The 24,710-nt window shown below is 44.8% G+C and overlaps 1 protein-coding gene across 2 annotated transcripts in view; it reads left to right on the top strand.

Moving 5' to 3' along the window:
- Lhfpl2 (LHFPL tetraspan subfamily member 2) overlaps window positions 1-24,710 on the top strand; it is a 137,106-nt gene that overhangs the window by 50,174 nt on the left and 62,222 nt on the right. For both annotated transcript variants that reach the window (XM_005065648.4, XM_040729029.1), the window contains exon 2: window positions 11,885-11,943. Coding sequence is in view for 1 of the 2 variants with exons in the window: in XM_040729029.1 (XP_040584963.1) it covers window positions 11,885-11,943 (59 nt within the window). In the remaining variant the exon portion in view is untranslated. The remainder of the gene's footprint in view (window positions 1-11,884; window positions 11,944-24,710) is intronic.

The raw sequence follows: 24,710 nt of genomic DNA, 5'->3' as shown, positions 1-24,710 counted from the left end.
TAAGCATGGGTGGTTCCTCTGTGTCTGAGCAGAAACTGTAGTTACTGTATGGGGCTTCGGCAGGGGGTCCTTCCCCAGGAATCACCTGGATTCAGTTACTTATGTTACATTATATTGTTTCATTTTCTGTGAAATTAGGAAGAATGAGTAGTCTGAGGTGAACTATCTCGGGCACTTTGTAATGAGAAAAGCATTGGCTTCCTTTCTAGAAAATGTGAGCATTGCGGAATTTGAAAGCTTGCCAGTCTCCGAGCCTCTCCCTAGCCTGCCTCCACCAGAGGCCTAGACAGTCCTCAGCCAACTGGAAAACTGACTGCAAAAATTAGGATTCCATGTTAATTAGTTCAAGGCTGGGCAGTGGCTTCCGAAGTGTTTAACTGTGGATATTTTCTTCAGGATTACAAGTGGAATTCTAATCATGGGAATGGGAGAGAGAAAAGCAAAACTGTCCTGGCTGTCGCTCGGTGGCGACTCGGTCAGACTCTGGTGGTGTCCACCAGAAGAGCCTATCTGCGGAAGTGGAGGGGCATCCGTGTTGGCGTTGACTAGCCTGACTACTGTAAATGAATTTCCGTTGCGTTGTCTGCTTCCCATCACTGAGGTTGGCTGCTTGGGTGGGTGTTGTTACTGTTGAGCTATGTAGTCAGTTGCAAACTTAAAACCCCACACTTCAGCCAACCAGTGCCTTTTCTGTCATGAATGACCTGTACATTCAGGTCCGCCTCTGACTTTAGCCAGCACCACATCTGTAGTCCTTTTTAGTCTGTGCCAGGAAGGTTTTCTTCTAGACTTGATTTGTTGTCGCTAATGGTAGTCACTGCTCCTGTCAATGGTAGACACTCACATTCACGGACCTTGTAGGGATGGTCATTTCCCCACTAAGGAATAAAAAGTAACACTGGATAGTTTTATGTTGTCAGTAACCGTGAGGTATTTCTTAAGTTTTGAACTGACTAGAGTAACTCAGAGATCACAAAAGAACACAGCCTTGGGTAAATGATATGTCCCAGATGGTCCCTGTGTGGCACTAAAAGTGTTCTACCTCACTACTGAAAGGTGTTCACATGTCCTGTAAGCAGTTGGTGAATACTAGTAACTTAGTTACTTGTTCACATATCCTATAAACAGTTGGTGAATACTAGTTGCAGAGTTGTTTGTTCACATGTCCTGTAAACAGTTGGTGAACACTGGATATGTAGAGTTGTATGGCCAAGCCTTGAAGAGGTGAGAGAGCACACTTATCTGCGCTCACTCCATCAGTGTACACATCCTGTGTGGTTGATGCTATTACTATTTCTATATGCATAGTAGGCAGCTCTTTCCATTTTTTCCTCACCCTTACCTTACCCCCTGACCCATGGCTCAAGTCACCTCTTCTGTGCTGATCCATTTCCAAACACAGCTGCCTGGTCTAGGCCATTTCCTAAGTTTCAGGCTAGCTGCCCCATGATGGTCCCTTTAACAACAACCACAAGCTTCTACTGTCCCTCACACCTGCCTTATTTTCTGAGTTTCCTATGTCATCTGCCTACACACGTACTTGTTTTTTGGTGCTTGCTGAGAACTTGGTCCTTCTTGTGTGCTATTCCAGATGTGTTGGAGTCTATTAGCCACAGGACACGCACGCGCGCGCACACACACACACACACACACACACACACACACACACACACACACGATAGCATCTTAATGGAGTGTTCCAGGAGACAGACAAGCCACTAACCTGCGAGGTGCTATCTGTATGGGAAGCCACTTGTCTAGATGGTGCTTTGCTCCAGTTCATCCTCCTGTGTGATCAGTGGTGGCAGCCTCCAGGGAGGACAAAGCAACCACTCAGAAAGCAGATGTCAGAGACCCAGAGGGCCTGTGCTCCTTCAGCTGGGGGTGGGGTGGGAAAGCAGGTGATATTAGAGTAAAAAGAGGGGAAATACATATGAATCTGGATTTGTGGAATTCTGCTTCACATGTGTGATTTTTGAAGGGTCTCGCTCAACCTTCGTTGGTCTTGCCTCATCCAAAACTGATTCGGGATGAATTTTGTGGTGTGTGTTGGTACAGCTCATTAGTGCTGGCCAAGAATGGGTGGATGGACTGGACAGAGGGAGTCAGGCAAGTAAGGTGATAGTGCTGTGATCAGGGTGTGTTCAAACTCTTTGTTATTGCACAAGATGTGTGAGGAGTTGTGGCTCAGAGCTGCCTGAGCTCAGAGAAGACCTCAGCAGGATGCACAGAAGAGGAAATGCAGAGGAGTTTAGAGGAGGCTAGGCTAGTATGACTCTCAAGCAGAGTCCCTCATCCAGAGTTGGGACAGATGTAGGAGCAAAGCAGTCATGGAGTAAATGTCCTGGACCCTCAAAACTGAAGTTAGGAGAAGATGTGTTGTCAAAGCAGTGGAGAACAGGAGAGCAGTGCACCCCTTGGCTTATGACGGGGGAGCATCCAGCAGAGCTCAGAACCCGTGAATGGGACAGGCATGCTGCAGGAGGACAAATTCACTGAAAGAAAAAAGGGAGAAAGACCAAGGATTTTCCCAGTTTCCTCTCTGCTGAGCTACCTCCTTGGGAACCTCTCCACATATCCCTTTGGTACCCCGTGTCCTTTTCTGATCATAGAAACAGTTGCCACAGGACTCATGTTGTGAGTGCTGTTCCAAAGCCTCTGCCATTTCACAGGTTCTAGAAAAGAACAACAGCTTGTGACACTGTCAGGAGCAGACTTGGCCTGGGGCCTGAACATTTGGGGGGAGGGGCTATCTTAGGTGCTTCTGGCCTAAGACAAAGATGGGGGAATCTTGAAGAAGGGGTAGGAAGGATTTGTGGCTCCATTAAGTGAAGGGATGTGTGTTTATGGCTGAAGTGGGAGCTGCAATGCAGTGAACATTCTATTGTTTCCTAAGAGATTGAAACATTGTATCCTGTGGGAAGCTCCTAAGCAAGGAAGGTAAAGAACTCAAAATAGCTTCAGGGAGTCCCTGAAACTGACTAGATTCACTAAGCCCTTCCCTGTCTGAATAAACAATAAGAGCAGAGAGTTTTTCTCAGACTAAGTACTGAGCTTCAAAGAGGAATAAAGCTTCTAAGATGAGCTCTGAGACAAGACCCACTTCCTGAAATCAGCCGAGCTGCCTGGAAGAGGTTTAGACCAACTGAGGCACCTGGGAAGGACACTCCCCATCCTGCTGAGCTGCCTGCAGCTGTGCAGTGTGCTCCAGGGTCCCAGCTTTATGACCTGTCAGCCATACTGGGGTGGGTTTTGATGATGCTGCTGTTTCCTGTAAGTAGCTCCAATAAAACGTATTGGCTCTCCAAGTTCAACTTTGGTGGCATCTGTACTTTGGTCTACCACTGGTTCCCTATCTGTGGTGAGTAGATGTAGGTGTTGCATCTTCCAGGAAAGGTTTGTTATATAGCAATTGGGGATGGAGTGCGTGTGTCAAGGGACTCTCAGGAAGCTATGGTAGTAACATCCATGTGCCCCTTGGGTGTAACTTTGATTTTGGTTTACTTGCCCTCATTTTCTCAAATTTGACACAGCATCCTACCTACTTTTCCACAGGAGACCGTAAAAACAGAGGTTCACTGTGGTTCCGGTATGTGTTAATTGCTTTTAATTGTAAATAACATATCCTTTTCTATTGCATAATATTCTTGGTTATTGTGGCAACATTGTTCAAGGAGATTTTCTGAGTAAAGCCTCATTTCATTGTGCCTTTTTAAAGGGATGACAAATTTGTCTTGTTTTCTTGTGATGTACCTGTTGTATAAAATGAAAGTCACCATAAGGGCTTCATGGCTGAGGATGGTTGTTAGGATTTATTTTTATTAATAAAGAATAGTGAGCATTTTTGATAAAAGCTCTGTCAAAGGCTTTATAATACTGTTTGAAGGTTCAGAGACCCCTTTTCTGTTTTGATACAGGGGTTTTGTACTTTATTTGTTGGAGACTGTCTCATGTGTTACAGGTGTGGGGGGCATGTGGGCGTGTCTTCCATTCACTGTGTAGGCAAGGATGACCTTGAACTTCTTAGTTTCTGTCTCTGCATTCTAAGTGATACGATTACAGTTGTGTGTTGCCATGTCTTACTTATGTGGTGTTGGGGGTTCAAACCTGAGGCGTTGTGTATTCAAGACAAGTCCTCTGCCATTGAGCCATACCCCAAGCCCCTGTGTAACCTTATGTATTTCCTGAGCTTTGTGCTTCTGAAAGTAACAAAAGCTTAGTCATAAGAGAGCAAGTGGTATGCAGAGGGATCTACTCCTCTTGAAGAACTGCAAAAGCTGCTCTCACAGTGTGCAGGCCTGTGCAGCCCTCCACTGTGTGACGTCACGTCCTCGCCTGCTTATCTATGTCAGCTTTTTAGAAGGGCTTGAAGCTGTTGACTTTGTAGGCTGGAAGAGATGACATTGGCCTCTGTGCACTGTCCTGTGTGCATTGTCCTGCAGCTAGTACATCTCAGTGCCCTTGAGGCCCTCAGAGGCGGAATGCAGAAGATCACAGAGTACAGAGAAGTGGGAGGGGCAAGCCATCCCATGGGTAGAACCAAGTGTCCTGATGTCTTTGTGCCTGGCAAGGGATATGTCCCCAGCTGATGCTTTTTGACTAAAAGTGAGTAAGCAGGTGATGTGTCTATGCACTCGGACAATAATGGGACATTTAAGTCTATAAAGGTTGGTAATCCAAACACACCCATCCTTTTCATCGTATGTCCTGTCTGGAATAGAAGCAGTGACAACACCTCACCACCATTCAGGGTTCTTAATGTTGGTTTCTTTTCCTCTTTTCCCCCTTCCTTTTTTTTTTTTTTGTTTGTGTGGGGGTTGGTGGATGTCCAGTGTCCTCACTGATGACCCTTTATCTTATTTTTTTAGTTTCACTGAACCTGGAACTCACCACCTAGTTAACACTTGCTGGCCAGCAAGCCCTAGGAGTTCTGTCTCTGTCTCCCCAGGACTGGAATTACAGGCACATGGCGCCCACTCTTGGCCTTTTCATGTGGGACCTGAGAAATCAAACTTCAGTCCTAATGCTTGCCCAGTGTCTCTCCATCCTCTTTGGTTTCTTTCCTTTGTCTTTAGAAGACAGTCAAAGGGTAGGGTGGTGATGGTATGCCTCAGTGGTGATGATGGTGCATTTCTGTGGTTATGCCCTTGAATGAGCTTCCCCTGGAGAAAGATCTCAGACTTCCAGGAGGAAGCACGGTCTCTGGAAACCAGTTCATAGATTAAATAGGTTATGTCTTGGACTCCAACAGATTTATAAATGGCAGCCATCCTGGAACTATGATATCTACTCATGGAATCTATGAGTTGGCCTATATGTGTATCCATAAGTCCTGTGCTTGGAAATCTCTTTATCGAGTAAATATTCTTTATTTCCACTTTTAACCTTGGCATCTGTTATTGGAAACATTGGTCTGTTATTACTTAAGGTTTATGACTAGGTTTGGAATGCAGACTGCTGGGAAATGTTAAACAGAGAACACCTGTCAGCACTCACAGTCCACATTGCTCACCTGCCTGCCTTGGCGTGTTCCCCGGGTGTGCAGCACACACCTGTCTGCCTTGGCATGTTCCCTGGGTGTGCAGCTCACACCTGTCTGCCTTGGCGTGTTCCCTGGGTGTGCAGCTCACACACACCTGCCTGCCTTGGCGTGTTCCCTGGGTGTGCAGCACCCACCTATCTGCCTTGGCGTGTTCCCTGGGTGTGCAGCTCACACCTGTCTGCCTTGGCATTTTCCCTGGGTATGCAGCTCACACCTGTCTGCCTGCAGCAGCGTGTGTCTGTCCAGCTGAAATCACCTGTTTTAAACAAGTGCTTGGAGTGTTCAATGAGCTGTACACATTGCTGGTGCCGGACAATACTCACAACAGTTTGCTTTACAAAATGGTTATGCATAGTCAAGGATACAAAAGAAGCAAGGCTAGCAAGTCATGGCCTCTGGAGGAAGGCTCTCAGATTTACTATGCACACTGGTCCCTGTGCCCTGACAGAAACTAAAAAACTTGTAATCTAGACGTTCGTGGAGGCTGATCCAGATGGACACTAGCGTCTGGAAACACACTCAGTTTTTGTTTGCCCTTGCATTAGGTAACATAATCCGTACCCCCACACCCCTTTGCTGTCTGCTGGTTCATGCCTGCCTCCTCTGCTTTCTCTGCATTCCACAATTCTTGCAGTCTTCTCTGCCTCATCATTTTCTCCACTCCTAGTAATCTAGTGTTTCTCTCTACCTCACGCCAGCTCTTTTGTGGATAGTCCTTAGGAATTCCTACTGTAGTTGTATTTGTAGTCATCTTTTTTTATCGCTACTATTCATGTCTCTTATTCACAAATTTAAATGTCCATGAACTTTCTGTTCTGTTCCATGTGCTGTGTTGTATGCAAGAAGCAGTGACAAGTAAGTCAGAATTGTTCTATTCTCATGAATTTGTAGCTAAATATTAGGAAAGGAGTCATGGCCATGTGTATGAACATGATACCACCTATGTGGTGTGTTACCCAAACCTGATGTGCTGAAACCAGGCTGATTGAGTCTCACTTGTTGCTGGCATAACGGTAGACTGTCCTGAGGGGTTCAGATACTGAATGCAGACATGCTGTCTGGCATCTCCATGCTGATGCTGAATGGCAGGCATACTCTCTAATAGCTCTATGCTGACATTACCATATGTGCTGCTAGGAGCTATCCCGTCCTTAGGAGTAAAAGGAAGTGTTCGTGATTTCCAGACTTGACCTGGAGTCCACAGGGTCATGAGAGTCATACCACACTGCACCCGAGTGGCAGGGCAGGCACTGTGGAAGGTTCAAGTTCCCAGCATTTCACATGAGTGAGCACAGCCAGCCTTGGCAGCCTGCCACCTGCTGTGTTTGGTAGACAGGTTCCTGAAATGTGACACTTTCTCATGTCATGAAAATCCTGCAAGTTTCAGCATCCCTCCAGTGACTGACTCCCACCCCCAACACTCCTTGTCAGATGCAAGTGTGAGGTAGTTGTGGAATAGTAAGAGAATGCACTCCAGCAACCCCCACCCCCACCCACACTCTTCTCTAATAGCTACCAGGCTGAGCTTTGAGCCACAGTTTATGCTTTGGACACAGGACTGGAGCACTGTTCTCCGTGTTTGTTATGCTGAGCTGCCCTTAAAACGTGGAGAAACTTCTCCAAGCATTTGTTTTACCAACAAAGCCAGTAAAGTAGACTTTGGATAATTATCCCTTAGTTGACTTATGTAAACAGAACCTAAGAGAACTTTGCCGCTGGGAATGTACTGAGCCCCTCTTTGTTAGGGAGGAAGGGTAGCCTGTTAGAGTTTAGGAGTCCTCCGCGTGTTCAGCAGCTAGCTGCTCGCCTTTAGTGTTCGCCTCCATGCTCTGTGTCTTCCGAGGATGTGTGAATGTGTTTCGTGACTCAGAGTGCCGCGCCCTGATGGTTGAAGAATTGTCTCGCTGAAAATCAACTAGACTCGGAGTCAGAACGTTCTAGATTGAGGGCTGAGGAGATGGGTCAGTGGGCAAAGCTCACGCCATGCCAGAGTGAGGACCTGACTATCACACCCCCAGAACCCATGGGAAGTCAGGCGTGGCAGTGCACATCTGTAACTCTGAGTTCCTCTGGTGAGGTGGGAGGTGGGGACAGGAGAATCGGGGGAAGTTTGCAGGCTGGCTAGTGGACGGACAGGAGACCATTTCAAGGGGGAAGGTGAGGACCGACATCTGAAGTTAGCCTGGGACTTCCACATATGCGTTGTGGTTCTTGCATAAATACACACACACACACACACACACACACATGCACGCACGCATGCACGCACGCACGCACGCACACACACACACACACACTTTTTTATGTAAAGAGATTGTCCTGTTTTGAAGCCCAGATTGTTGTATGTAATAATTTTGAGACTCGGTTTGAACTGCCCAGCTTCCTGCTCAGAAGGGTGGGAATAATAAATGCTGTATGTCTCCACCACACTACAATCCCCTTTTATGCATAGCACGGATGAAATGAAGCTGCACTAGGCGGGGGCCCTGATTATCAGCTGTGGATGCCCGCCCTTGCCAGGGTGGATGGAGTGAACCGGCTCAGGTTTCAGGAAAAGACACCCTGTTCAAGGACAGTTACTCAGACCTTCCATCACTATGGCTTTTGTGATCATGAACAGCTGCCTCTAACCACCTCTGAGCCACACTGGACCACTGGGCAGCTCTGCTTCTTACCGAGTTCCTTTTTCATTAGGCTGAAATCTATCTTTGTAGCTGCCTGGGCGGTTTCCACTCTTCAGTTCTAGTTTCACAGGGTAACATGAAGCATTCAGACTGGAACATTGCGAGTCTTAGCAATCTGTAAGTGAGAAGGGGGTCTTAGGACTCTGCTTCCTGTTTCTCGCAATCCACTGTGGTCAGTGAGTGCTGGTGACCATCTCGTGCATGCTACGCATGGACACAGAAGGTAGCTATTGTTTCTCCCCCTGATGCCCGGAACTGGAACAGGGGGCCATGTAGCCCAGATGGAGAAGAATGGAAGAACCAACCTTATAACTCGTAATGTGAATAGCCACAGTGGTTTTCACATTATTTACGATGCCTTCTGGAGTAAACAGTGTCCACATTTATTGGGCTATAAATAGTTTAAATGGTCAACCAGACCAATAACATACAAAAATATGGGTGAGAGAATGGTAACTAATGAAGACAGGTATTTCACTTTTTATGCAAACCTATGTGTTTCACGGCCATTAAGTGAAAAGACGTAGTTGCATGTAGGCTAATGAAAAACGGTGGCATGGCAGTGTTCATGCTTTGCTGTGGTTGTAAGCTGTGAGAGGGCTTCTGAGTATCTGACCAGTGAGTAAAGGCATCAAGTTCTCACCACATGTTGCATCTTGATTCATAGAACGTGCACAGAGGTCAGTTGCTAAAGAGGCAACATGGGCCATGGTGTCCAGTTCCCTGCCCCGTTCTGACTCTGTTGTCAGGCAACAGCATGACTTGGAGGAAGGAACCGTGTACTCAAAGTCATTATTTCCCTCCACTTTAAAATGAGCCTACACGTTCCTCCTCCTCCTGCCTGTGTGAGATTTTTAGGATTAATTGTGAAAATTGGTTTGTATCTGAGTCTTAACACGGCTCCTTCAGGATTGTGTAGCTTTTGGAAGGTTCCATAAGCCTCATAGTCCCTCTTGTTGAGGTATTAGCGTCTCTCCCAGGGTTTTTGTGAGGAATAAATGAGATGATTCCCATGTAGGATGCAGAACTGTGACTGGCAGTTAATGCCTAAGTACTCATTGTCTTTTGTGAATTTTTGAAGGCTACGAGACAAAGTGTTTTTAATGTCTTGTGTGTTCTTCTGTTGTTGTTTTGTTTTTAGAACCTAATTTTAAAGCAATGACTTGTCAGTTGAGAGCATGTACTGCTCTTGCAGAGGAACTGAGTTTAGTTCCCAGCCCCCACATCAGCCCCATAGCCTCCTGTAACTCCAGCTCCAAGGGATCAGATGCTTTCCTCTAGCCTCTAGAGGCCCTGCAGTTAACACACAGAAACTTACACACAGGAATACACATACACACATAACTTAGAGAGACACATTTAGAAATGTGGCCATTAAATAGTCACACAGGGCATACATTCACACACACACACACACACACACGCACACACCCTTTTAATAAAATAAGCATCTTATTTACCAGTGAAACCTAGAGAACTAATTGGCTTGGCTAATATTTCTGAGCCTCTTGACTGGTTAAAAAATGACTTAATCATGAAGGTTTAGTTATGACACTGAGGACTTACTCCTAATTATCTTTTGTCTTTGGAGCTTTGGGTTAAATGGATTTATTCTAGGAATGTTCTTTCCCAGCCCTGTGAACTTAGGAAGCAGTGGGTGGGAGTCAGTGTCCCACCCAGTCATCTCTAGTACTATTGTAATCTTGAACTATGTCCAGAACTTGGCTGATATCATACATAAAAGAGGGAATTCAAAAAAAATGTACTTGACTCTTAACGGTACTAAGATTGTAGTACTTCTGTGTCTCATTTCGATGTTAAGGAGCATAAGATGTTGATGAGGGCCTCTACTTATCAAAGGCCCATTCATAATCACCCTAATGGTTTATTTCACAGAAGGCGTATCCAGATAGACACACTGGTGATGACTTACCATGACTCCCCTAGTAAGGTGGTGGGGGTGCTTAGAATGTAGCTAGCAGTTAGTTTACAAAGAGCTATTGAGCAAAGAAAAAAGCCTAAAATCAATTAGAGCTAAGGACTTTATAGATGCAAAATTATTTTATGTATTTGTTGTGTTAGTATGTGGAATCCAGGTTTTTGTACAATCTCTTCAAATTCATTTAACTAAAATTAAATTTTTCCCTTTTTAAAAATTGTATATTTGCATTTCATGTATGTAAGTGTTTTACTTGCACGTATATATGTGTAATGCATGCCTGTAGATGCCAGAAGAGGGCGCTGGACCTCCCTGGGAGTGGAGTTACAGGAAGTTGTGAGCCATTGTGTGGGTGCTGGGAATCAAACCCTGATCCTCTAGAAGGGCAGCCAGTGTGCTTAACTGTCAGATCATTGCTCCAGCCCACTGGAAAGAGGCCTTTGAATCACTCCTGGTTCTTCAGGCTAGGGAGCAGTTCGGACTGACATGGGCTTTGCTGATACTGACCTACAGCTGGGTGTAGGCATGGATATTTATAGCTAACTGTTATAGACTTTCACTGTCAGCTCCATTTGAAAGTTTGATTATAGACTATGAGCATATGGACTTCGTTTCCCTGTTTAGTGGTGCAGTTGGGGTTGTGGAATATTTTGTTTGAGCACCCTTATGTGGAACTTGATATGTCTCTTATCTTCTGGTTATATATTAGGTATTTCTTGAACGCCCAATTCTTAGTTTCTAAATATTTACTTTTATGCAGCATTATAGTCCTCCATAACATTTTCTTTTTCAGATGTAGAAATAACTTTTAAATATGCAAAGAGAAGAAGTTAATGTTACCTGCTAGCCATTTGGCTTTAAAATGCAGGTTTCTATTTAGGGATGTAATGCATGTGCTGTGTAGAATAGAAAGGAAATGGTCTAGAGTTAAATGATGTGTGCTAGATTATGACTCCTCAGCCCTGGGTCTGTGTGATGCAGGAAAGCTCTCTGCTTAAACAACAGAGTTCTCATTTGTTAGTTGGTGGAGTTGCCTGGGAAGGTTATGATATGCTAACAGTGTAAGAGGTCTGATACATTTTCAAGGTTTATGATATTTTATTTTAAAATTTGTTTCATTTATATTTAATGTGCCAAAGCAATGCTGGATGGATAATTGGGGGATCTGTTTTTTCTGGATGTATTTCTAGACATATTGTTTTCTAAAGGTTACCTAAAAGACATTGAAATGATGAGAAGGAATATTTGATTTCTGAACCAAAATAATTCCTCCCAATATTTTGTTGTTATGATTTTAGTGTTAATTTTCCCATTTTCCTGTTTTATTGTCTTTTTAATATCTTTGTGCATTTAGCTTTAAAATAAGTTAGAGTAGCTGGTTAGGATAGGTAGCTCACCGTTTCATATTCCTTAGTTTATTTCTGGACTGCCTGTCTTACATCTAAAGTGGTCTTATTTGCATATGCATTTTGAGGTTGTTCCCTTTGTGAGCAGAAAGGAAGGGATGTGGATTGATGCATGGTGAGTTGCACATCTCCCGTGGTCCTCTCCCCAGGATGAAGGGACTGTGCTCTAATTCAAGTTGCACTGTTGATGTGGGATCCATAGTTGAAGAAGCATCACACATTTTAATGAGATACAAAGTTGCACGTCGAGTTTTCATGGTACTTTAAACAAATACCTAATGTTTTGTTCTATGTTTTTGGTTTGTCTCTGTAGATGGTACTTTTCTGAAGCTGCTCATCAAGACTTCTCAGCATTGCTGCAGACATAAATAGGTAAGTGACATCCAAGGTCCTCATTGTTTGCTTTTGTTTGTTTTTTTTTCAAGACAGTGCCTTGTTATGTGGTTTTAAAACTCACAGCAATCTTGCTGTCCCAGCCCTCTGTGTGCTAGGATAATAGGCGGGGGCCATTGTCCCCAGCCTGATACTCTTGTTCTTGGAAGTATTCCCCAGGTGGGAAGCAGTTTTGAGAAAGGGATAGATTTTCACATTTTGGGACCTTGCCTGCTATCTTAGTTACTTTTCTATTGCTGTGATAAAACACCATGACCAAAGTGACTTACCAAAGGGGTAGAGTTCATGATGGTGCAGCAAAGACATGGCAGCAACATTAACTGAGAGGTCACATCCTTATCTGCAAGCAAGAGGTAGAGAGAGACAAATGGACCGAGCTTTTAAAACCTTCAAGCCCCAGTGACACACTTCCTCCAACAAGGCCACACCTCCTAGTCCTTCCCAAACAGTTCCACCAACTAGGAACTAAGCACTCAAACATATAAGCCAATTTGGGAGGGGGCCATTCTAATCCAAACCATGATGTCTGTGGAGCACTAGCTTTGCTAGGCTTAATGTAGCACTTGGGCAGCATCAATCATTATCATGAAGAACTCACTGGAATTGAATAGACAGCATTGAATTTAATTATTCTGATTTTTTTTCTCCAGTTCTGATCTGCTTTGTTCTGTCCCTGATCAGGAACAAGCTTCAGAGATCTGCATTGTGGAATAGGCCTCCCTTTTTAGCCTCTCTGTAGAGCATTTCAACTTCTGTGTCATTTCTCCCAGAAAGGGGAAGTAAATGTGGCCAATTTAAATACCCCAGATTTATTACTTGATGATCACTCACTCAGAGGGACTGCTAGGAAGAAAGTTGGAAGTGATTCAGCCACAGGTGATTAATTGAATAGATTTTAATTTTAAAAAGTCACCTTTGGAAAATATTAGTAGTAGAGGTTGAATATAACCCCTTGTCGTATGCATTCAGGAAAATCTAGGCAATGGTTAGTTGAATAACTCCAATGGGAGAGGCCTGTTCACCTCTGTTCTCTGGGGGCCCTGTTAGTGTTATAACCTTGGCAGTGAGCTTAGATCTAAGGAACCAGGACATGGTCCAGATTATAGTCAGATTGAAGACTGTCCAGTAGGGTCTGTTGCACTTGGAGGGTTTATTCAGTTTGTAGAAAAGCCATGGTTTTGGTTTACAGGTTTTGAGAATGGAAATATTTCCCCCTATGTCCCATTTTGGGATACTGATTTCTCAAGTGTTATTAGGTTCTACTAGCAGGGCTGTTCAGGAGACTTGCACTGTGTTTAATGAGAACTGCAAACACTCATGAGTTGTGAAATTATTTGAGTGGCAGCATTCTCATGGGAAAAAAAAGGGGCTAGGTGGTGTCCTGGGCAGGGTGAATGTTTGCACCTTATCAAACTGCTAATCTTTACATATCTGTTCCGTATTTATTTAGTACAGATGGGAGAAGCTGATTTTTCTAATAGAAATGATTAAACCAAGCATGTTAGTGGATACTTGTAATCATAGGAGAAGTTCAAGGTCATCTTTGACTACAATGACTTAGAAGCTAACCTGGGCTACTTGAGATCCTGTCTCAAAAATATGTACACAATATATTTACATACATATGTATATATTTCTGTACACACACACACACACATAACACCCTTTCCTGTATGCTAAAGAGAATTATTGCACAGAATTTCCTAAACCTTAGGATGTCATTAGAGATGCCAGTCTGCCATGCATTGTTCAGATCCAGAGTGTCATGTCAGCCAGGTGATAGGGACAGAGTGGGGATGGGCAGCGAGGCCTGTGTTCACTCATAACATTCTACAGGGAAAATATGCTCAACGGGAGGGGTCTGTGCTGTGAGAAACCAGTATGTCTCCACTCTGTTCAGAGGGACCATCTGCTTGAGAGTTCCCAGGAATGGGAGCCAGACCATGCTGCCTACCACGCAAGGAGTCATGTGACAACCCTGGCTAGGGCTGCCTGTGTTCTGCTGGTGGTTTGGTTTCCCCAGTGTGGGATGTCAGCCTGGATCACTGCCGGGCTGGCCTGGCCTGTTTAATCCATTTTGCAGTGCCTTGAGGGCCAAGTCATGTCTGCCCTTGAGGTCTTCTGCTCACCCAGCCTCCTCCCTGTCCTTCATGTTAGTTTCAGTTGTGAATTCATCTGAGACCAACAATGCAAACTTCATCAGTCAGGCGAGAACAGCCATTCGGAACTAAGGCTGTCAGAATTGAAGAGAAATGTAGTCCTACTTCCTGTTTCCTATGTTCAGCCTACATGGTAGCAGGTTTGGGTTCTCTTGAGCAGAAAGAACAATTGCAGTTTGAGAAGACTTTTGGACATCAATTGTCCTCAATATAGATCTCCCTTCCCTGGACACACATGGGCTGATGTCCCAGCTGAGGGGCCAGGTGGTTCTGCCTAAGGCAAGTTTCAGAACCTCCTGAACTCCAGCTCTGTACTTGGGAAGGCTTCTTCCTTGTCACTGGCTTGGGAGGTTGATGGAAGTGAATAGGGAGTCCTGTGTGTGGAGACTGTCAACCAGTGTCTCTCACCTGGTTCCCCGACACCAGGTATTGTGGAATCTGAGGACATTCTCCCAGTCTCTCCCCGAGGCTCTCAAATGTCTCACCTACCACACCCCCTTGGTAGAGAGGCAAGGTGTCCTGCTGTGCTCTGCCCCTGCCCTGAGGGAATTGTGGGAAGACTTTAAAGAGGGCAAGTTCAAGTATGTGATTAACATCAGAGGACTTTCTGGGCTTGAATCCCTGTTTATAATTAGGTATGTAACCCTGATGGAGTTCTTGAAACCTTGTCTAGTTCTCCGATGTCTCAGGCTGCTAGGAAGGCAGCGAGGTATTGTACGCTCAGAGTAGTGTGTGGGGAACAGACACCTAGTGAATCTTAAGAACAATGTTCATATCTATATCATGGCGCTAGGAGGAGGAAGAGGCATGACCGAAAAGTGTCCACAGTTTAAAGTCTCTTGCAGTACCGGGTTATATTTATTTGGCCCAGGAAGATAATCTGGATAGATGGAGAGTAATCACACAGTGAGCGCTGTCTCTGGAGATGCCAGTGAGACTTGGTCTTCCTGGGTTTTCCTCCTGGCTGGACCCAGGTGAACCAGCAAGTACAAGTGCTCGGCCTGCAGACCCCATGGTAGCGGCTGAGTCCTTGGAAATGGCCAGGGCCACTGAGGCACTGAATTTTTAAATTTCATTCCATTTTCATTATTTTAAAAGTTAGCACTGATGTTCTTATTGGGAAATCTTCTGCTGCCTCTAGGACAACTTGGGAAACCGGATCTAGTTTCCCAACTGTAAATTTCGTGACAAATGTTTGCTTAGCTGGAAGGATGGCTTTTGCTTGTGTGCTTTGATCTTACACTACTGATGTTCTAAATTTGCCATTGCACAGTGCAGAACTCATTTACATAATTAATCTGGAAGTCGTTAAAGGGAGTAGAGAAGTGTTTGTTTAGTAAGTGAGGGTATGACAACTTCCCTCCTTTACTAAGTGTGAATTGAACCAAATATATCATTTCTGTGATAACTACAGTCACCTTCATGGTTTGAAAAACACCATTAGAATCATGAGATACATAGCGTTTTTCAAGTTCTAATTTCTCCTCTTATTTCTTTTAATTCTTACTATCACTTTATATGCATGGGTTTTTTGACTACCTGTAGATCTATGCATATGCCATTACCCAGGAGGGCTGGAAGTGGGCATCAGGGCCTTAGGACTGGAGTTACACACATTTTTGAGCCACCGTGTGGATTCTGGGGAGCAAACCTGGGTCCTCTGAAGAGAAGCCAGTGCTTTTAACTACAGAGCCACCTTTCCAGTGCCCCGCCCCCCACTCCTGTTAAGTCTGAGTTAACAACTTGGTTTTCTTTTAATAAGGACCTCTGGCTACGGAAGCCTCCTAGGAACTCTCCCCTTCTTTCCATGAAAGTAGCTTTCCTTGACAAGCTGCAAGGAAGACAAGCTGAAGAGGAAGGACTAAACCTTCTTCAGTGGTTCTCGACATTCTTAATGTTTCCACCCCTTAGTATAGTTCCTCATGCTGTGGAAATTACTTCACTGCTACTTCATAACTGTAATTCTGCTATTGTAATGAATCATGGTGTGAATTTCTGATGTGCAGGGACTCTGATGTATAACCCCCGTGAAGGGGGCATTAGACGCAACTCAAGGGTTGAAAAAGGCCGCTTTAGGATATCCTCAGTGATGGTGCAAAGTAGATGGATGCCAGGTGAATGAAGGAGGGGTGTGGCAGGGTACCCAGCATCACTGCCTGACGCATAATATGTGCTCAGGGAATGCTTGGAAGTGGTGGGGTGAATGCGGACTTTACGTACGTTCTAATTCATAAAGGTGTTTGCTTTGTTCTGCATTGTATTGTGGTGCTGGAGATTCAGTCCAGATACTAAAGGATCTCTCTACCCCATCCTATAAAATGAGTTTGAGAATGACCCACCTAACACTTGGGAAGCCATAAAGGGTCTCTCAAGCAGAGAAGGAAGTTGAACACCAGCTGTCTATCTATCTAAAAGCTATGTCTTTGTGTGGATAAAGTGCATGTAGGAGTATCCCTTGTTGGAGCCAAATCCAGCAGGCAGGAAAACAGGCAGGGAGATGCCATGGCTAAAGACAGAAAGGGCTGAGAGGGCAAGCAAGGTGGGCAGGACCTCGGCTAACTGATAAGCAAGGCTAAGGAGGCAGGAGGGTTAGCCCCAGATAGGTACAGAGGTAGGGGTGTAAGAGATCGAGGTGTACGAGGTAGGGACGTAGCATTAGAAGAGTTGGATTGCTGTAATGCTTAAAGTGTGGTGGACAGATGTTAAAAAGAAACCTCATGTTGTGACCTAGACCTGGAGAGCAGTAGGAACAGTAAGCTGCTTTGAGGAGAGGAGGGGAAGCTTAAAAGGAACCTCTGTGACAATGAAAGGACCTTGTTTCCTGCCACCACAGAGTGCCCATCTTCCTGTGTGTCCTGGGACTCCATCTGATGGATTGGTCATGGGGGGCCTTATCCCCACCACACACACACACACCTGATGAGATTCTTCATAGAGATGCTGTGGATCGCTTCAAAGGATAAAAAAAGTATGATTTCATTGTGGTTGAATATTGAGTTGTTTTGTTTTATTTTTTTAATCACTGTAGGTATTGCAGCAGACAAATTTGGCTCTAGTTGACGCTTTTGTTGTCACTCATCTACATAAAGGACCGTCCCTCATGTTCACTACTTGGAAAGCTTACTCTCTCGTTTTTGAGACCGGGGTTTTATGTAGCCCTGCCTGGCCTGGAAATGACTCTGTAGACCAGACTGGCCTCAAAGTCAAAGAAATCCACCTGCTTCTGCCTCCCAAGTTCTGGAATTAAAATCATTTTTACTTTCATGATCTAGTTTTGGGGTGCTCTGTATATTAGTTAATTTTCATTGTTATAATCAAAATACCAGCAGGGGAAATCTAAGGGAACAAAGGCTCTTGATTTCAGTCCAGTGTTATGGGGAAGACTTGACGGCATTACTGTTGCAGAAGTGTGAGCAGAAGCTGGTTTACAGCATGGAAAATGAGAGACAGGGAAAGCAGGAAGCAGCTTTGGGGAGGGTAGGCGTGTCCTTCAGACCACCTTTAGTGGCCTCACCTCCTAATGGCTCTGTAGCCTTCCAGATGGTGGTGCCAGCTGGGGATCAGGCACTTAAAACATGAGTCTGTTGGGGACACTTCAGATCCAAGCATAACAGAAGGAGATAGCCAGACTGTGTTGAATGAACGTGCACAGGGACTAGGTAGAGTCACCATCTCATAGTGACCATAAAACGTATGAATGGTTTTATATGGATCTTAATTTGTGGTCATGGACACTTGAAAGACACAGTGGAGGTGGGGTGTATCCGTATATGCCTCTTTTTCTTTAAAGAAATCATACTTGCATGCCAAACCACGGCAGTCTCGGTTCACCACTACAGAGGGCAATAGCATGCCTTTGAAGTGCCTAGATCCTGCCCTATAAATCCCGTCTCTGCTCATTGAGAATCTGTCCTGACTCTCTAAGTGAAACTGACTTCTTCCGAGTTGAGTATTGATCTCACCTGCGTCTCCATTTGAACCAATTCTATCACCAGTCATGTTTTTATAATCTTTTTCCTCTCCAGGGCTCCACGATGGGTAAACCACAAGTCATTCAATGGTACTGTCTTTCCAGATATGCCCAGCTCCAGCATTCCCCAAAGACACAGACCAGCCACTCGCTGCCTGTCACAAGCAAGGGTGTCAGACACAGTCAAGAAAACTGTTCAGGCCAATTGGCAATCTTGGGTGCACTGTTAGGTTTACTTGATTTTGATTCAAGTTATTCTGCACACAGCCAAGTTGTGTCAGGCACCTGACATGTTCAAGTCATAACCCCAGCTCAGGTCATCTCAGCTCTCCACGTTAGGAATCCCATAATTCCTGTGAAAGAGCTGGTCCCCTTGTTCTTTTAAACTAAGTCTCTATCATCAGTAAAGACTTGGGAGCCAGATGCTGGAGTGAAAACCTACTACCTCAGAGAGGTAGAAAAAGTAACTCTGTATCGTCCCATAGAAAGAGCTTTCTCCTTCCTACACCACCAGTTCCTTCATCTGGATGTCCCTCCCACCTACTTCCTGTGCACCTCTCTCCCCGTCCTTCTGACTTCCTCTTAACTCTCTATGGGTTTTTCTTAATAATCGCCCGTTCACTTCTCTCTATGGTCCCCTTGCATTCTCTGATTTAGCCCACACAGTGGCTTGAACTGCTACCTACAGTCTGGCTCTCCCTACACCAAATATCTCTTCCAGATTCCAGACTTATAAAGCTGACTGTCTGCTTGTTCTGTTGCCCCAGGGCCCCACTGCCTCTTCTAATGCAGTGTCCCCCCTCTACCTGCCACCCCATTCCTCCACCCTGCTTCATTCCAGGAGGAATGAACAGAAATACGTTTTCCCAATTAAATGCATTCTAACCAAACAGGCAAACAAGGTTTCTCCAAAATACAACTAAAGTTGGAATTTTGCAAGTTGTGCTATTTCAATGAAGTCTATGGACTTGTGTGTATGTGTTTGTGTGTGTGCACACAGAGGACAGTTTGATGCTGGGTATCTTCCTTGATCTTTTCCTGCCTTAGTTTTTTGAGACAGGGTCTCTTATTGAACCTGGAGCTCATTGACTCAGACTAGATGGCTGGCAAGCCTCAAAGGCTCCCCATCTGTGCTTCCTCAGTGGTAGGGTTATAGGCACACATTGCCACATCCAGCTTTTATATGAGCATTGGAATCAGATAGCACTCAGGTCTTCTTGTTGAGTGACAAGTACTTCATAGACCAAGACATCCTGCCCTAGTTACAAAATCTTTATATGAAGTAAACTCTTAACTACTAATTTACCATTTATAGAAACTTGACTTTTTTTTAAAGAAACTTTCTTAGTTTAAAACAGAATACTCCCTGAATTGTATCTGGTCCACATTAGTGAAGTGAGAGCCATCACAGCACTTTCTGGTTAGAAGGCTTTTGCCTTGAGGGCCAAACAATTTTTTTCTTTGCATCTTAATTATTTCCATACTCCAGTATGTATTGTTTTGGTCATATTGGAATTATCCCTTATTAGCTAGTTTTTTTCAGTTTACCTCCCAGGGATCTCAGGCAAGAAATACAAATATTTTCATAAGATTCTTTGAGGGGATAAAATTAATAGTTTTGAGAATGAAAATATGGTGACTTGTCTCCTAAGGATTGGAAGACTTTATTAAGATAGCAAAATACCTCTCCCCAGGGTTAGAGCTTTTGTATTTTTTAAAGGGCTTATTAGAAATATGGTGCTGGAAAGAATAAAAAGAAATTTAATACCATGAGTTGGAAACGGCCCCTGAAATCCAATCTGTTTTAGAACACACACACAGCAGGCTCATTCTCAGAGATCTGAGACAGTCCAGTTCCCCTCCTAGTGCTGCCAGGATCGTTATAAAGGTGGCACAGAAAGGTCCCTCTGAGGGGACATGGCATGGCAGTTTTCATGAATGGGCCTGTTTTTATGCCTTAAGGAGGGGTGTCACAGGCTGCCTTCCTCGCTGTAACAAGTGGCCTGAGTTTCTTAAATCGAGGTCTACTGGCCCTGACATGGAGAAGGATGCTCTAAGAATTCTTAGGAGAATCTCTAAGAGGGCTGTCATAGTTAGGGTTCTATTTCTGTGAAGAGACACCATGACCATGGCAACTCTAGTAAAGGAAACATTTAATTGGGGTGGCTCACTTACAGTTTCAGGGTCCATTATTGCCATGCAGGGGAGCGTGGTGGCGTGCATGCTGACATGGTGCAGGAGCTGTAAGTCCTACATCCTGTAGGCAGCAGGAAGTCAACTGACTCAACTGGGCAGTATCCTGAGCACAAGAAACCTCAAAGCCCACCCCCACCTTGACACACTTCCTCCAGTAAGGCCATACCCTCTCCAACAAAGCCACACCTTTTAAATAGTGCCACTCCCTGTGAGATTATGAGAGGCAAATACATTCAGATTACCACAGGTGGCCAAATGATGTCCCCAAAGAACAGACTGTGCTTCAGTAGCACATGGGGACTCAGCCTGAGCTTAACACGTGGAACTGCTGGAATGACAAGGGAGATTGGGGGGTTGGTGTTTCCTCAGCCCTCGTCAGCCTTCAGAGAGATAACGAGACCCACAAGGAAATTACAGCATTTTTCCAAGCACTCAGATCTGGAAGAAAACAAAAATCTGTCGGAAATGTGTAGCCAGCCAAGTCTCAATACAGAGTTGATTACTAGGGGGAATTCCTAGGGAGCAGAGGAGGTACAGTCCAGTGCTGTTAGTGAACCTTAAAGGGATCCGCTGCGCCGAATTTTTCTACTCCTTACTGTTACACTAACGTGCAGGCCTTGTAGATAGATGCATTTTAACATAGATAGTATCTTTCAGTAGCCTGTTGGCTACTTTCCTTCCTGTCACTTAGAGGACCAGGGTAAGATTGAGGCTGCAGATATCTAATCACTTTAGCTTGTTGTGTGACAATAGGACAGTGCCTTTGTCCTTAAAGAGCTCCTGATCTAGCCAATGGTGGGTAAGCAGAGATGTCACTGTGGTAAACCAATTATATTGGGGACAGAGGCCAGAACGATGAGCTCTACCAGCTGCTTTAAGCCCCCCAAACCCGTGACATAAAAACTGGATATTTCACGAGGAGATGTCAAGTAGGAATGAATGTGGGTGGCAGGTCGGAGTGTGACAAGGAAACAGGGTTTGGAGGGACTTGGACTGTAGGGAGGCAGGCGAAGTCAGTTGTGTTGTGAGCACCATGCCCGTGTTCATCCTCTCTCCCCATGCAGACACCCACATACGTGTGTTCTGATTGTGGCTGAGCTATTTGTGTTGAAGGATAAGCAAGTCTCTGACAAACATTCTGCCTCTGTTGTGACAACTCAGGTGCATGGTGACAATGGTGCTTCTTAGAGCACTCACTGGAGTCCCCAGTGAAACCTTGAGGTAGTGATACATTTTGTACCTGGTGGCTAGTGAGTATAGCTGTGGGTGCCTTCCTGAAGGCATGTTCATGAAGGTGGTCAATATTCCATTACCACAAGTGTATATTTCCCATGTGATTTCTGTCTCTCTGGCAAGTCTCGGCTATTTGATACTTAGTTAGTATTCAGCTATATTTAAGCATCTATTTCTTAATTCATGCATTATGTATATTAGCCTGCATGAGTTTACAGGTACCACATGCATGCAGGGACCTGGAGAAGCTGTTACTCTCAAACTGGAATTACAGGCTGTTGTGAGCCACCTGATACAGGTGCTAGGAGCAGAACTGGAGTCCTCTGCAAGATCAGCATACTATACACTTTTAGAGCTGAGCCGTCTCTCTGGCCCCACAATCCCCTGTATTCAATAGCACAAAGGAGTAATTGCTGATTTCTCTTAACTTCTCAGCAGTGGTTGCCTCCCTCCCTTGATGTTGGTGCTGTTGGCCGTGTTTGTGGGGCAGCCTGCTCTTAGAGTCTCATAATGCATGGGCTGAGGAATGGAACAAAACCATACACTGACATCAAGTGTTCTCTCATATTGCACTACCCAGCTCAGCCCTTTCCTCACCTCTTCACACCTTTTCGGACCTGACAGAATAGCTAGATGCCTTAGGGGTAGAAATTCAATGTGTGGTGTCCAGGATGTGGGGCAATTACTAGAAATGATGAGGAGCAGGAGCTGAAAGTGACCCATTTCACAGCCCCTCAGGATGGTAGGTCAAGTCCCATCACTCCCGCACTTGGGCTGGCAGAACTCTTGCTACTTAGGTTAAAACCTACCCATAAGATCTGGGGATGTTGTCCAATGGTAAAGGACTTGGTTATCGTACACTAGCCCTTGGGCTCTGTCCAAAATCCACAACAGACAAAGCACAGCACAGGAGATTTTGTGTTCATCCGGGCTCACAGAGGCTCTCAAGTGACTGCCCTAGAACTAGCAGCCACCTTGTTTATTTCCTAGCCCAGCCAATGCTCTCATCGGTGCTTTCCCTCCTAGGACTCCCCGCTTCCACTTTTATCGCTTGTGGAGTGGTTTACTTCCCATGGAATTCCCCGTTCCTCTTTGGATTCCCTTTCACTCCAGCTTTTGAAATTGCAGTTCGGCTTTCAGGATATGTTTCCATGGTGATTTCACAACACAAGATTAAAGTCTTAAGACTATTTTACACCAAAAAAATTAAGAAATGTGAAAAATGCCTTGAGCAATGTGGCCACTGGCCACTGCATCTTTGAGTGGACCTCTGTAAGTTATTGAATGAATATGAGAATAGCTAATTCTAATAAATTGCTCCAACAGCCAGGTGAGACGGGGACCTTCCCTGTCCCATTCTCAGCCACTCTCTCCAATATAAGAGTGGAGTGCCAAAGTAAATACGATACTTCCTCAGCCTTGGATTTGGCACCCAATAATTCAGTGTGCTTTTTGGCTGTGTACAGACAGCCTCCTCTGTGCACAGGGACATGGCCCTTGAATTTAAGGTGACTGCCCTTCACTGTTCTGGCCCTGAGTGCTCTTGTGACAATAACCTAAATCTTGATTTTATTTAACTCTCTCTACCATGGTCTTATGACTGGCATAGTAATAGTTTCTTCCAACAGCACAGTGGTTATTGAAAGGTACCAGCTAGGAAACCTGGTTCTGAGGATGGACAAGAATGTCCTTTTCAGGTGGTGGTGAAATGTATGGGAGGTACAGGCATGTATTCAGTAGGCTGGTAAGATACACTGTGGTCCTTAGCAGCTGGCTCACCCTTTTAGAAAGTTGTCATTGTGTTCCTGCTCTGCTGTTGGTTGCATGACTGCCGTTGGGTTTTTGAAAAGTATGAAAGCTAGCCACAGTGAAGTTTAATATTCACTCTGTGAGAATCAATACTTCTCTCAGTATTTAGAAATATTATACCCCAAAGAAAAGGCCATGGGTTATTGTGAATACACATTTAGGAGCAGCTTTCTTCCTAAGTACCTGAGAGAGAGCTGTGGGGTGATCTGTGTTGAGAACTCCAAACAAGGACTTGTCAGATTCCAGGCCACCTCCCTGTGATAGAAGGTACTTTAAAAACATGTGATATTGACAGTGTTTTTACAAGAGAGCAAGACAAAGCCAGCTAAGCTACAACTGCGCTGAAAATTTAAAATACCTAACCAAACTTTTCCAAAACAGTGTTCCAGGAGAATGTCTTTCTCTGCCCATATATGCATGTCTGTTATGATTGGACCAAGTGGACGGGCTTTATATTAATTGCATGACTACGCAGGGATTTCAGCATGTGTGTATTGGCTCTTCAAGGGCCAGATACAGGACTTGGTTCTTGTCCTGAGATCCCTTTGGTCTCAGAGGGACTGTGGCCACATCCCACAACTCATGTCATTTGGACACAGGGAACACTGACATAAGGTTGATTTAAATGGTCACAGATTATTCTTCAGCTCTTTCCATCTCCAACTAGTTAGACTTGTGTCCCCATCGCTTGAGTCTGGACTGGCCTTCTGACTAATGGACGGGATGTGACAGAAGTACTGTGTGAATTCCAGAGTCACACTCTCAGTGGCATTGGAAACACAACTGAGACCATGTAACAAGGAAGCTGGTCTAGGCTCAGGAGAATTAGGAGTACATATTAACAGTCTACCAGTGGATAGAAGATTGAAGCTTCCACAGGCCTTCTAGCACAGGGGCCTGCCTGATGGTAGGCCCTAAGCAAGTCTAGGTCAGACCAGCAGCTAACCAAGAGAACCATCAGTCATTCCTGTCTGAAGCCACTAACTAGAGGTGCCCTGCCACACAACAATAGTTAATGGATACTCTAACACAAATGTGAGAGCTCTGAAACCAGACAGAGAAAAAACTATGTTTCAAAAATCTAATCTAGCTTTAAACTAAATTTCTAGACAGGGGTTTCCCTAAGTCTAGTAAATAGTTAACAAGAACATAATATGCTTGGCATGTAATAAACAATGCAAGAAAATGGCACTTACACCCAGATTGAGTGACCCAGAAAAGTTGAACTCATACTGCCTGGAAAAGGTGGGAGGGGACTTCCCAAGGTCTGTCTGACAGCTACCTGTGAGGGTGACCAATGTCATTTACAGCTCATTCATATAGCCTGATAATTGGACTTCAGCGGACATCCGACCCACTGAAATCCACCCCATCCGCTG

Source organism: Mesocricetus auratus, unplaced genomic scaffold (genome assembly GCF_017639785.1).
Source record: "Mesocricetus auratus isolate SY011 unplaced genomic scaffold, BCM_Maur_2.0 Super-Scaffold_100020, whole genome shotgun sequence".
NCBI lineage: Eukaryota > Metazoa > Chordata > Mammalia > Rodentia > Cricetidae > Mesocricetus > Mesocricetus auratus.
This window is presented reverse-complemented; position numbering and strand designations above follow the sequence as displayed.